Here is a 14707-nt window from a genome sequence, read left to right as displayed (position 1 = left end):
ATTTTATCTAGTGATAAATGTCACAAAGAGGAGTTTAATAAAGTTGAAGTTGCAGAAATGTCTGAAATAAAAGTAAAATAAATGATGCTTTTATGGCATTTCAGTTAAATGACAGTTAAAATGAAACTTGCCTCATTTTTGTGGCAGGAAGAATGAAGAAAATGACTTCCTCTAAAGTGGAACATGATAAAGCCAAAGTTTTAGAAAGTCTGGTCTAGACAGGAAGAAGTAAGAAACGGAGGTGGGAGTGTAACACAGGTGCTAACATCTTCTGTAGGCGGCCTTTAAAGCAGCAGATTACCCTCAGTAGCTTCAGTGTATCTGAAGGAGCCGTGATGATGACTCTGAGCGTGACTCTCTGCATTACTGTTCTGCTCAGTCAGTACAGCACCGTTACAGCAGGTGAGGACTGCGTTTATACTCCAGTGTATACTCCAGTTTCATCTTTTATATTTAATGCAATGTAGTGCTGTGTTTACTGGCAGTGTAAAGCTTTGGGATATAACACAGATTTATTATAGAAGACTGTCTAATAGAAGCTGATTGGTTGGCATAGCTCAGATGAAGCTTTTCCTAAAAAAATGTATTGCTGTAAATTGTAATAATAACATTTGCCAATACACTAACAATAAGTTAATTGTGTAATATTTACATAAACTAATTTACCTGCTAATTAAAAGTCAATTAATGCTCAGCAGTAAAAGGACATAATATCCAGACTGTAAAAGTAAATAACTTACTTGGTAAAAGACTTGTTACCACTTGTTTTCTCAAGTGATTTTTGCTGAACCAACTTCAGATTTATTGTTGCTCAAACTTTTGTTTTTGCTAAAATAGCTTGATATAAACTTTAACTAAAACTTTATTATGTTGGATTTTTTTACAGTGCATTTGACAACTATTACAGACAATTATTATTATTATTATTATTATTATTATTATTATTATTATTATTATTATTATTATTATTATTATTATTATTATTATTATTATTATTCTATAAGATTGTCATATCATTTTTTGAAAGTAGATCCAGTATGTAGTTTGAAGTGTGTAGCGACAATCATGTTGATATTAATCCAATACTACTTTTTACAGTAATGTGAGATTTTGCTTACTTTGATATTTGTTATGTAATGTATTAAGATGGTAGATTTACCTTATATTTTATGTTTGTCATTGCTGTTATAGACTTTTTTCCAAACAAATTGAGGGCAAATTGTTAACCTCAAATGTATTAAGTAGATTCTATAGGTTGTTTAAGGACAATAACAAGGTAATAACAATTGATTACTGTACTAAAAAATCATTATGTTACAGAATACTGAAATTTATCTCTATCTCAGCTAAATTTCAAAGTCAACTTGGAAGCTAGAAAAGTAAGAGTCTGAGAACTAAATACTTTTAGTTTATGTTTAAAAAGAATGGAACATATTAAAATGAAAGAAACATGAAACAGGCTCAGCAGGGTGCAGTGAACACTTTGCTTTGCACTTTGCTTGTTTTGACTTGTTGAAGATTCAGTAGCTACTCAGGGAAAAGCAAACACTTCAGCTTCAGAGCAACACCTTAAAATGTTGGGAGTGCCTTTGCCTGTATAAAGGGCAGAATATATATATATATATATGTATATATATAGCACATGTTTTAGGCACCTGTGGGAATTTTAGAAAAAGAATAAGTGTCTTATCTGTGCAGTAAGTGTTTATTAGCTCAGTAAAACACATTATAGCATTACAATAAATACAAACATACATACATTTTACAAAAAGCAGAGCTTTAACAGCCCTGTTGTCCTTAAAACACCTCCTAATCTCTCCTAGAGTTAGAGTTATTTCTAGTTCTCCTCATATTAATAAACACCTGGTTTGGTAAATTACTGGTAAATGTGGTAAATCAGGTGAGCTGCTGATGGAACTGAACCTATAGACATGCTGGCTGAGGAGCATTCAGGAGAAATCTGGATTCTCTAAACTTTGTTCTTCAGCTCGGCTCACAGGATATAACATACTTATAGTTAAAAATGAAAATTCCTTTTTGTGTTTTACTGTACGTATGTTTATTTGCATGTACTTTATATAATAATGGCAATTGTTTTACATTTTATTATATTATTATTATATTGTTATTATTAGAATTTTATAAACAGAAAACATACTGACTTTCAGTTAAAAGATTGGTGAATCAAACGAGACAATACAGCTTTTTTCAATAAATGAGATGATTAAGCAAGAACCCAGTTTTATCCCTGTTTTAAACATGATAATATAAAATTAGAGCTCTAATAAATCAGGGTTCTTTTACATTCTAAAGGGGAGATTTTTTTACATTTACTGGAGTAATATTTCACCCTGGGTATTTCTACTTTAACTGAAGTATATGATTTGGGCACTTCATGCACCACTGATTATTGAGTTAATTCTATAGGGTGTTTTTAAAGTGTAGCGACAACTAGGGCTGTTCCGATATTGGGCAAAAACGGGAAGTGAGTTATTTTGTTATTGTGGTATTAAGAAATACATGTAGTAATTTAACCAGATTTTTCCAGAAGAATAAATTACACTTATATATTAGAAATAATTAATAATGTCTTTTGTGTATCAAATATTGAAGTAAAAAAAATCTAGTAAAAAACGAGAACAATGCAATTCCCCTTTATTATCAACCAAGTTGTATCATGACGTGTATGATTTAATTTTTCAGTGTGACACTGCACATCCTGAGATGTGACCTTGCGATAATGATGATGATGATGCAGAAATGATATACTGTGCCACTCTAATGACAACCATATTTTAGACTGTGTGTTAGAAGGACTGTGTGTGATTACAAATTAAATCAAATCAAATACATTTTATCAGTTTAGGATCATTGAAACATCATGGAAGATTAGCACAGCTGTACAGGTGAGGGAAAACTTTATGTGTATATGTTAAGTGATAGGACAGTCTGGTGGAAGAAGCTGTTTCAGAACCAGCTGATTTTAATGATTCTGCACCTCCTGCCGCTGGGCAGCTCTATAAACAGGCGTTAGGATGGAATTAAGCAGTTTTAGCTTTAGTAACTGAACTCTTTAAACTTAGACAGTACCTGGAATTTTAGTACAGTAAATGTTTTTTCTTAAACCTATAAATGTGCCCTGTTTTAAAAGGAAGACAGGTGGTTTCTTCAGCCCACTTTTACTGTTAAAGAGTAACCTTTAATCTTTTTTTACTTTTAATAATGCAGTTTTACCTGCTTTACTGTTCTCATGCTCAGTGAGTCAGTCTGAGAGGCTTGTGGGAAATTTTGTTTTGATTAATTGCTTCTGAAAACACTCCCACACACTCACACCAACACAGTATAGTTCAGAAACCACAGCTCTTTTTTTAAGGGGTTTGATTAAAACCGAGTTTGCACTCAATGTTTTGACCTTAACCTCAGCGTCTCTGTTACACAGATTGAAAAGTGAACAGAAGGTCTGAGTACAGCAACTGCTGGACAAACACAGACAAACACAAAAGATTTGCTGGTGTTTCAATTAACTGGCAACACTTTACAATACGGGTCACAAATAACAGTACTGACCACATTAATATGAACACTGTTAAATGATTCAGTAATGTCTTAACTGATTATTAACTGACACTAGTTGAGACATTATTAAACATTACTAAATAGTTATGTTTAAGAATGCTGTAAACAATAATGAATTTAGACATTAGTTCAAAATTGTAATTAATTATATAATTAAACGTGTGTAAACTAGTGTCAATTAATAAATAGTTAATACATCCTGTATTGTCGATTAACCATTGATAACCCTTATTGTAAAATGTTACCAATCATCTGTGAGTGATTACTGAATCTGAAATCTTCTCTGACCCCCCTCACTTCATGTCAGTTATTCTATAAGTTTTATGAGTGAACATTCGAAATCTCTGGCAAACTTTGATTTTCTTATATTATTATATTATCTTGAAACTTTTACACTCAAAAGGTCCTCACTTGATGAAAAACATTTTTTATCAATTTAAGCTTATTTATAAAAGATTTTAAAATATTTTATTGTTCAAATGATAGATTTATGTATTTTTATATATACTTTATATATTTTTATATTTTTACATTAGTGCACACAGTTGTATAATTGTGCTCTTCCAATTTTGGCTTGTTTTTAGAAAGACCCTTCTAAACTTTTAGTAGATAAATAATTTTATTTCAGTTCTTCTTGGAGCCTTTCTATGTTTTTTTTTTTTTCATAATGAAATTTTAAAACAGAATAAAGAACCACTGACAGATGTATTATTATTGTATTAGATGCCCTTATTATATTAGTCCTTGAGAAATGATAGCTGTTATAATATAAATGGGAGATATGAACTAAGCCCCTGATGTTTAAATGTCTGGCTCCGCCCCCGCCTAATGATAGATATTTATCATTGCATGTGTCTAAACACTCCTGACTCATCTATGGTTTACCATCTACTCTGTTTATTTTATTCTCAATCTCACCTGCTCTGAACTCCTCTTTCCACAGGTGTTGTGATTAAGAATCAAGGAGAAAATCTGACCATGACTTGCACAACCACAAAAAACAGCAAAAACGTTGGTTTATATCTGAAAGCAAGACGCCCCGAGAAGTGTGAATTGTTTTACTATAATACGAAGGATTCAGCTGCATCTTATGGCTCAGCCTATGAAGGAAGGGTGACAGTCAGCGGTGAATTTGAGAAACTAACGGTGAAGATCACTGATCTGCAAAAGGAGGACTCAGGCTTCTACTTCTGCCAGTACGTCTTTTTTGGCGCCAAAATTGAAAGCAATGAGACAGATAGCCTTTTGCTGTTTGTGAAGGGTAAGTTTAATTTGCCATCTTTACAAATGTTGAATAAAACAGTTCTGTCACTAAACTGTATTCATCTGTTTGCATAGATAAACTCAAAATATCTGAAAAAATAGTAATAAATATATATAAATATATAAAAGTTACAGAAAATTGCTTTGCACCCATGACGTTTTCTCATGTCTAATGCAAATTTTAAATATAATTAAATGTAAAATATATTTGTCCAGTGCTTTTTACAATGCTTCCTACCACTTAATGTGCTTTTAGGCTTATTTACGCTAAGCTCCTAAATTTCCTTCAGGATGGATCAATCATTCAATTATTCATTGGTCCAGCCCACTCACCCATGCCCACCATTCATCCCATCCATTCCACACATCCATCCACCCAACCCATCCAACCCATCCATCCATCCCATCAATTTTATTCATCTTAATTCACTCAATCCATCCATTCAAACCATTTAACCCATTCATCCATCCATCCCATCCATTCCACACATCCATCCCATCCAAACCATTTAACCCATCCATCCATCCCATCTATCACATCCATCCTTTTCATCCTAATTCACCCAATGCATCTATCCAATCCATTTAACCTATTCATCCATCCATCCTATCCATTCCACACATCCATCCTTCCAACCCATTCAATATCCATCCATCCCATCTATCACATCCATCCTATTCATCCTAATTCACCCAATGCATCCATCCAAACCATGTAACCCATCCATCCATCCCATTCATCCATCCATCCATCCATCCCATCTATCACATCCATCCTATTCATCCTAATTCACTCAATCCATCCATCTAAACCATTTAACCCATTCATCCATCCATCCCATCCATTCCACACATCCATCCATCCAAACCATTTAACCCATCCATCCATCCATCCATCCCATCTATCACATCCATCCTTTTCATCCTAATTCACCCAATCCGTCCATCCAAACCATTTAACCAATTCAGCCATCCATCCAAACCATTTAACCCATCCATCCATCCCATCTATCACATCCATCCTTTTTATCCTAATTCACCCAATCCATCGATCCAAACCATTTAACCCATTCATCCATCCCATCCATTCCACACATTCATCCATCCAACCCATCCATCCATCCATCCCATCAATTTTATTCATCTTAATTCACTCAATCCATCCATTCAAACCATTTAACCCATTCATCCATCCATCCCATCCATTCCACACTTCCATCCATCCAAACCATTTAACCCATCCATCCATCCCATCTATCACATCCATCCTTTTCATCCTAATTCACCCAATGCATCTATCCAATCCATTTAACCTATTCATCCATCCATCCTATCCATTCCACACATCCATCCTTCCAACCCATTCAATATCCATCCATCCCATCTATCACATCCATCCTATTCATCCTAATTCACTCAATCCATCCATCTAAACCATTTAACCCATTCATCCATCCATCCCATCCATTCCACACATCCATCCATCCAAACCATTTAACCCATCCATCCATCCATCCCATCTATCACATCCATCCTTTTCATCCTAATTCACCCAATCCATCCATCCAAACATTTAACCAATTCAGCCATCCATCCAAACCATTTAACCCATCCATCCATCCCATCTTTCACATCCATCCTTTTTATCCTAATTCACCCAATCCATCGATCCAAACCATTTAACCCATTCATCCATCCATCCCATCCATTCCACACATTCATCCATCCAACCCATCCATCCATCCATCCCATCTATCACATCCATCCTTTTCATCCTAATTCACCCAATGCATCTATCCAATCCATTTAACCTATTCATCCATCCGTCCTATCCATTCCACACATCCATCCATCCATCCAACCCATCCATCCATCCCATCTATCACATCCATCCTATTCATCCTAATTCACCCAATGCATCCATCCAAACCATGTAACCCATTCGTCCATCCATCCCATCCATTCAACACATCCAACCCATCCATCCACCCCATCTATCACATCCATCCTATTCATCCTAATTCACTCAATCCATCCATCCAAACCATTTAACCCATTCATCCATTCCACACATCCATCCATCCAAACCATCCAACCCATCCATCCATCCCATCTATCACATCCATCCTTTTCATCCTAATTCACCCAATCATTCATCCATACCATACATCCATCCATCCATTCCACACATCCATCCATCCATTCCACACATCCATCCATCCAACCCATCCATCCCATCTATCATATCCATCCTTTTTCATCCTAATTCACCTAATGCATCTATCCAATCCATTTAACCTATTCATCCATCCGTCTTATCCATTCCACACATCCATCCATCCATCCAACCCATCCATCCATCCCATCTATCACATCCATCCTATTCATCCTAATTCACCCAATGCATCCATCCAAACCATGTAACCCATTCGTCCATCCATCCCATCCATTCAACACATCCAACCCATCCATCAATCCCATCTATCACATCCATCCTATTCATCCTAATTCACTCAATCCATCCATCCAAACCATTTAACCCATTCATCCATCCATCCATCCATTCCACACATCCATCCATCCAAACCATCCAACCCATCCATCCATCCCATCTATCACATCCATCCTTTTCATCCTAATTCACCCAATCATTCATCCATACCATCCAACCCATCCATCCCATCTATCATATCCATCCTTTTCATCCTAATTCACCTAATGCATCTATCCAATCCATTTAACCTATTCATCCATCCATCTTATCCATCCACACATCCATCCATCCATCCATCCAACCCATCCATCCATCCCATCTATCACATCCATCCTGTTCATCTTAATTCACCCAATGCATCCATCCAAACCATGTAACCCATTCGTCCATCCATCCCATCCATTCAACACATCCAACCCATCCATCAATCCCATCTATCACATCCATCCTATTCATCCTAATTCACTCAATCCATCCATCCAAACCATTTAACCCATTCATCCATCCATCCCATCCATTCCACACATCCATCCATCCAAACCATCCAACCCATCCATCCATCCCATCTATCACATCCATCCTTTTCATCCTAATTCACCCAATCATTCATCCATACCATACATCCATCCATCCATTCTACACATCCATCCATCCAACCCATCCATCCCATCTATCATATCCATCCTTTTCATCCTAACCCATTCAACCATCCATCCATCCCACCTATCACATCCATCCTATTCATCCTAATTCACCCAATCCATCCATCCAAACCATTTAACCCATTCATCCATCCATCCCATCCATTCCACACATCCAACCCATCCATCCATCTCATCTATCACATCCATCCTATTCATCCTAATTCACTCAATCCATCCATCCAAACCATTTAACCCATTCATCCATCCATCCCATCCATTCCACACATCCATCCATCCCATCCATTCCACACATCCATTCAACCCATCCATCCCACCTATCACATCAATCCTATTCATCCTAATTCACTGGGCTAAGAGAGAAAGTAAAACAGAAAGCATGGAATCTCCACAGAATGGTAAAGTGAAAGGAATGAGGAATAGAAAAAGTGGAACATGGAAGTTTACACTAAGCTTTAGAAACTGATCCTCAGACAGGCAGGCAGCAGCACCCGGCTGCAATCAAACTTGCACCAGCACTGAGCAACAAGCAGATATCAGGGGTAGGTAGGGGTAGATATCAGTAACTCAATACTGGTGCAAGTCTGGTTACAGCTGCAACCTATGCCTGCTGTCTGCTGGTCATCATGCTGGTGTAAGTCTGCAAACCCCTGCAACAGCACTGAGGACCAAGCATTCAAAAGATCACATGGAAAACATGCAGTATGAGGGAGCAGAAAAATGGAGCAGTTAGGAGTACAGATGGTGGACACAAAATTGTCTCAATGTTTATCAATAATTTTTTTGAAGTGTATTATACACAGGAAATTTGGCAGTGTTAAATCATCACTGTTAGTGTTAAATTAACACTGAGAGTGTAAAGTTTAACACTAATAAGTGTTAATTTAACACTAACAGTGTTGATTTAACACTGCCAAATTTCCTGTGTATAATACACTTCAAAAAAATTGATTGATAAACATTGAGACAATTTTTTAAAGCAATTTTTCTTAGTAAGATTTCAAACCATTTCAAAGTTGAGTAAAGTACTAAGACTTAAATCAAGCCTTGGTTTAAACTTGAACACAAGAATCAGTATAACGATTTTTTTGCATTTATTTGAATTCAAATGACTTAAAATAAGGTAAAAAAAATAAAAGATCTTATTATCTTACACTTACACAATGCTAAGTCAGACAAAAATAATAAGTGATAGATAAGAGAAAAGAAAAAAGATTTATTGCCTTGAAAATAAGTAAATAACTTTCATAAATATACTTTAAAGAGGACATGAAACAAGTCAAGTCAAGTCAAGTCAAGAGGCTTTTATTGTCATTACATCTGAGTACAGGTACACAGTGTAGTGAAATTACGTTCCTCCGGAACCATGGTGCAACATAGAACCACAAGCAATAGACAACATAAAGTGCAGGAGTGACGACAGTGCAACATAAAATTATAAAATTATAACACTAAATAACAATAAATACAATAAATACAAAAGACGAGACAATTTAAAGACAGGACAGTGCAGTACAGATACGGTATAATAAAGTATATAGTAAAGTGTATAGTGAGGATAAGGTGCAGAGATGTGTGACATACTGTAACATATAGAACATATATAATCACAGCAGTTACTGAGGTAGATAGTTTAGTTTTTAAGAGTGGCAGCAAATATTGCTGAAGGAATAAAGTCATGTCAGTCTCTGTGTGCTGAGTGGGTGTGTGTGGGGGTGAAGTTCAGTGTGAATTACGACATCCAACTCTAACCTTATCGTAACATTTTATCATTGAGTCAGAGTTAGATTTAAAGTTTAGGTTAGGGTTAGGGTTAGGTGTAGGGTTAGATTTTAGGGTTGATTAAAGGTTAAGGTTAGGGTTAGACTTTTAGGGTTGATTAAGGGGGTTAGGGTTAGGTGTAGGGTTATATTTTAGGGTTGATTAAATGATAAGTAGATGTGAACAAAGCAGTAGTTATTAACAAATATTTAAACATGACAATTAATCATCTGCATTGATATTTATATTTAGAAATGTTAACCAATCATAAGCTCATCAGAATTTAAACATTGCGGTTCATTTTGTCAATGCATTTATTAATATTTCCAAAAATGTTAGCAAATTTTTTGTTCCTTAAAATGTGAGAAATAATAGTTATTAATCATTAGTTAATGACATATTATTGAAAGTTATTAGAAAGTTTGTTTACAACTGCTTATTAAGTGTTTCTTGCCAATCAATGGTGTTAAAAAGAGTTTATCTCTACTGACCATGCTTTCTGATAGATTTTGGAGCATTGCTGTAAGAATTTGATTGCATTCAAAATGGTGACAAAAGCATTACTGAAGTCAGGATGTTGGATGATCACCAGCTTAACTCATTCAAACTCCCAAACTCATTTTAGCAGTACTGGATGGAGCTCCAATGATTTATAGTACACAGATCCACTGCTCCACAGCTCAATGCTGGGGGTTAAAACCCCTCTAGCCCACATCTGGCATTAGGCATGGCGCTGAGGTCTGCTCTAAAAACCTCTGTTATTGATAGGTATTGCTGCTTTATGCAGCTTTTGTTTTATAATAGAACTGCTAGCGGGTGTAATGCAGCTCCAGCAGTGACTGCACTGGTTATAACTGGTTATGTTTGGGTTTTACAGAAGTGGAAAACATCGTCACTACTGCAGCTTCTACTGGCAATTTACATGATTCACCCAATGTGATGGTGCTGGTCTCCATCCTGACGGCATGCACTGTTGCCTTACTCTGTATGCTGGTTTTGGGGATATGGATCATACCCAAGGTAAATATGGGGTACCAATCCTTACAAATGTGGATTTGGCTTTATATTAAATCCACTGTAACACAGTCTATTATAATATAACCTAATGTAATACAGTCTATTATAATATATAATATACTGTAATACAGTCTATTATAATATATAACCTACTGTACTACAGTCTATTATAATATAATCTACTGTACTACAGTCTATTATAATATAATCTACTGTAATACAGTCTATTATAATATAATCTACTGTAATACAGTCTATTATAATATATAACCTACTGTAATACAGTCTATTATAATATATAACCTACTGTAATACAGTCTATTATAATATATAACCTACGGTAATACAGTCTATTATATTATAATCTACTCTAACACAGTCCTTTATAATATAATCTACTGTAATACAGTCTATTATAATATAACCTAATGTAATACAGTCTATTATAATATATAATATACTGTAATACAGTCTATTATAATATATAACCTACTGTACTACAGTCTATTATAATATAATCTACTGTACTACAGTCTATTATAATATAATCTACTGTAATACAGTCTATTATAATATAACCTACTGTAATACAGTCTATTATAATATAACCTACTGTAATACAGTCTATTATAATATATAATCTACTGTAATACAGTCTATTATAATATATAACCTACTGTAATAAAGTCTATTATAATATAACCTACTGTAATACAGTCTATTATAATATAATCTACTGTAATACAGTCTATTATAATATAACCTACTGTAATACAGTCTATTATAATATAACCTACTGTAATACAGTCTATTATAATATATAATCTACTGTAATACAGTCTATTATAATATATAATCTACTGTAATACAGTCTATTATAATATAATCTACTGTAATACAGTCTATTATAATATATAACCTACTGTAATACAGTCTATTATAATATAATCTACTGTAATACAGTCTATTATAATATATAACCTACTGTAATAAAGTCTATTATAATATAACCTACTGTAATACAGTCTATTATAATATAATCTACTGTAATACAGTCTATTATAATATAATCTACTGTAATACAGTCTATTATAATATAACCTACTGTAATACAGTCTATTATAATATAACCTACTGTAATACAGTCTATTATAATATATAACCTACTGTAATATCGTCTATTATAATATATAACCTACTGTAATACAGTCTATTATAATATATAACCTACTGTAATAAAGTCTATTATAATATAACCTACTGTAATACAGTCTATTATAATATATAACCTACTGTAATACAGTCTATTATAATATAACCTACTGTAATACAGTCTATTATAATATATAACCTACTGTAATACAGTCTATTATAATATAATATACTGTAATACAGTCTATTATAATATATAACCTACTGTACTACAGTCTATTATAATATATAACCTACTGTAATAGCATCTATTATAATATATAACCTACTGTGATAAAGTCTATTAAATAATAATCTACTGTAATACAGTCTATTATAATATACATTACATTACATTATACATACATTATAACATACTACATTATATTGGCTGCTGTTTACAAAAAAGCATGCTGGCACCAACCTTTAAATGGAAATTAGAAGTAGGTTTCGCTATGAAGCCTGTGTTATATGTGCTGTGCATGCGTGGTCAGGCTGTGCAAGTGTGAAGGAAACAGGCCTCTGAGGTGTTTATACTTGATGTGAGATGATTCACACTTTGTGTACAGCATTTCCCAGCAGGCCTTTTGCAGAGTGCGGACAATGTGGTTTGTTCTTACAAATGTGAAAAAGCTGAGTCAGGTCAACATGTTTGTTTTTGTGTTTAGATGAAGACCCTGTGTGCAAGCCAGGGAGAGGAGAACGGATCCAAAGCTTATCACGGCATATATGAAGACATGACCGCCCACCGCTCACAGCTAAGACACTAATTTCACCCCCGCCTGCCTTTCTGCGCTCACAGTGCAGAGCTTTGAACCAATCTATCATGACCGCAATCTTCCAGAAGAAGACTGATATACACAAGTGTGAACTGAATATGTTTTATATGCTGTAAACTGTACTTTGTGCTTTTCACTGTTTGCAATATCTAATCAATTACAGGTTTTGCGGCTGAATCAAGACGACATTTACAAAATCAAACCAACACCAGTTCTGTCGGTCTAATTCAAACCAGAGTGTTGCAACAGGTGTTGCAACAGGTGTTGCAACAGGTGTTGCAGGTTTTTAAGCTAGATTTTTTAAAGACATTTAATAAAAAAAAAACTAAAAACAGTATGTTTACTGTATAAAGTTGCTGTACATAATTGTCAAGAAATTAAATGTGTGTTGATTACTGTTTAGTTATGTGAAAAATAAGATAGGAGTAAATATATAGCAATATAGATATAATCAGTGATGAATGAGTGTCCCTTGTTCTTCAAAGCAAAGTGTAAAAAATGTGCCAAAAAGTGATTCTGCAGCACAATGCAGTGTAGTTTAATGAGTGGTAAATAAACAATAATGCAATATACAATTATATTGAAATCTCTGTTGTATGCTATGTATATACATATATGTGTTCTGGTAAGAAGACTGAACTATTCTCTTAATTTGGGGTAAATAACTGTAAAAGATGCTCCTAATTCTGGGTCTACCTTCAGGAATGAAACCACAGTAGTGAGAATATCACTTTCAGAGAAATCTAAAAAGTATGTGTAAATGTGTATATACTGTTTTGTGTGAAATGTCTGGTGTAATGAAAATATTAATGTAAAATGAGCTATATGAGAAATATGTTTTGATACATGCAATAAAGAATTTTGTATTTGACAGTTTTTGTGTTTATTTTTATTTTTCAGTGAAATAAAACTTGTATCATATAGTTAACTATGCTCTCTCTTGGTATGTGGATTAATTTTAAACAATTGTAATACAAAAGCATGCTTATATACTACACAATTTAACAAAAGGGGCATTGAAGCCAACAGTTTGAATTTGATTCTTTAGAATCATACATACTTACCTTGTAAAATTTTACTAAAATTTAAACTTTATTCAATAAGTGCATTACCGTTATCCGATTTCTGAAGTTATCTGATTGTTTTAAGTGGTCATGTGAACAGCTACTCCAGTTTCAGTTCACAATTAATTTCACATGTTTAAATTATATATCGTGCAGCCCAACTACATACATCAACTTTTTCACTCATACACAGCAACTCTTGGTTCTCTGCTAGTCGGCTGAAGCGCCGCTTCCTTTTTTTTTTTCTAGTGAAGCGTGCTGCGTGTCCCCCGCTACGCCCGCGCCCCTCTCAGCTCTGGAGGTGTCTGAATCTGAATGATTGACTCTGAAAACTTTGTTTTACGAAACTTCAATCTAATGTGAAATATGAAATCATTTTTGCCTATATTATTTTTTCCCCTCCCTCGAAATGGCAATATCAGCCAAGGACGGCAAAAGGGCAGCTGCCCAAGCACATTGGGCCATAGCGTCTGCACGTCACTGTGTCACGTCCTGGCCTTGTCTCATGTCTATGTGTGTTTTCCCCACGTGACCTGTGCTTCTCTGTGTCTCCTGTCTCAGTAGTTTTCCACCACGTGTCTCATTTGTAGCTCCGCCCCTTCCCCAGGTGTTCCCAATTCTAGTGTGTTTCCTGTTTGGTTAAATAGATCCCCTGTGCCACTTGTCCCTCGTCGGTCTTTGCACTAACCCCTGTTGTTTGTCTCTCAGTGTGTCAGGTGGGGGTGCAGGGAGGACGCGGAGGCGGACGCAAATGCAAACAAAAAGGGATTTATTAAAGAAAACAAATACAAAATACACAGGGAATAAACTGAAAACAGGACTGAGGAAACTGGGGAACACATAGAGCACTGACAGATGATAAACATACAAGGATCGACACCGGGGAAATGGAACACGGAC

The 14707-nt window shown here is 34.8% G+C and overlaps 1 protein-coding gene across 1 annotated transcript; it reads left to right on the top strand.

The window, feature by feature from the left end:
* Positions 1 to 262: 262 nt before the first annotated feature.
* si:ch211-165d12.4 (uncharacterized protein LOC100142635 homolog) lies at positions 263 to 13614 on the top strand. The gene is made up of 4 exons (XM_049468223.1): positions 263 to 402; positions 4520 to 4837; positions 10634 to 10776; positions 12633 to 13614. Exons 1-4 carry the CDS (start codon positions 336 to 338, stop codon positions 12732 to 12734), a joined length of 630 nt encoding a protein of 209 aa, XP_049324180.1. The 5' UTR covers positions 263 to 335; the 3' UTR covers positions 12735 to 13614.
* Positions 13615 to 14707: the final 1093 nt, after the last annotated feature.

The sequence above is a fragment of the Astyanax mexicanus genome, chromosome 19 (genome assembly GCF_023375975.1).
Source record: "Astyanax mexicanus isolate ESR-SI-001 chromosome 19, AstMex3_surface, whole genome shotgun sequence".
Classification (NCBI taxonomy): Eukaryota; Metazoa; Chordata; class Actinopteri; order Characiformes; family Acestrorhamphidae; genus Astyanax; species Astyanax mexicanus.
Note: the sequence above shows the minus strand (reverse complement) of the source record. Positions and strands in the feature narration are given on the sequence as shown.

Bases quoted from the DNA above. Each gene is read 5' to 3' on its own strand.
- si:ch211-165d12.4 (XM_049468223.1), top strand. From the start codon at position 336: ATGATGACTCTGAGCGTGACTCTCTGCATTACTGTTCTGCTCAGTCAG. The intron at 403-4,519 runs GTGAGGACTGCG...CTCTTTCCACAG, and splicing joins GTACAGCACCGTTACAGCAG to GTGTTGTGATTAAGAATCAA. The intron at 10,777-12,632 runs GTAAATATGGGG...TTTTGTGTTTAG, and splicing joins GGATATGGATCATACCCAAG to ATGAAGACCCTGTGTGCAAG.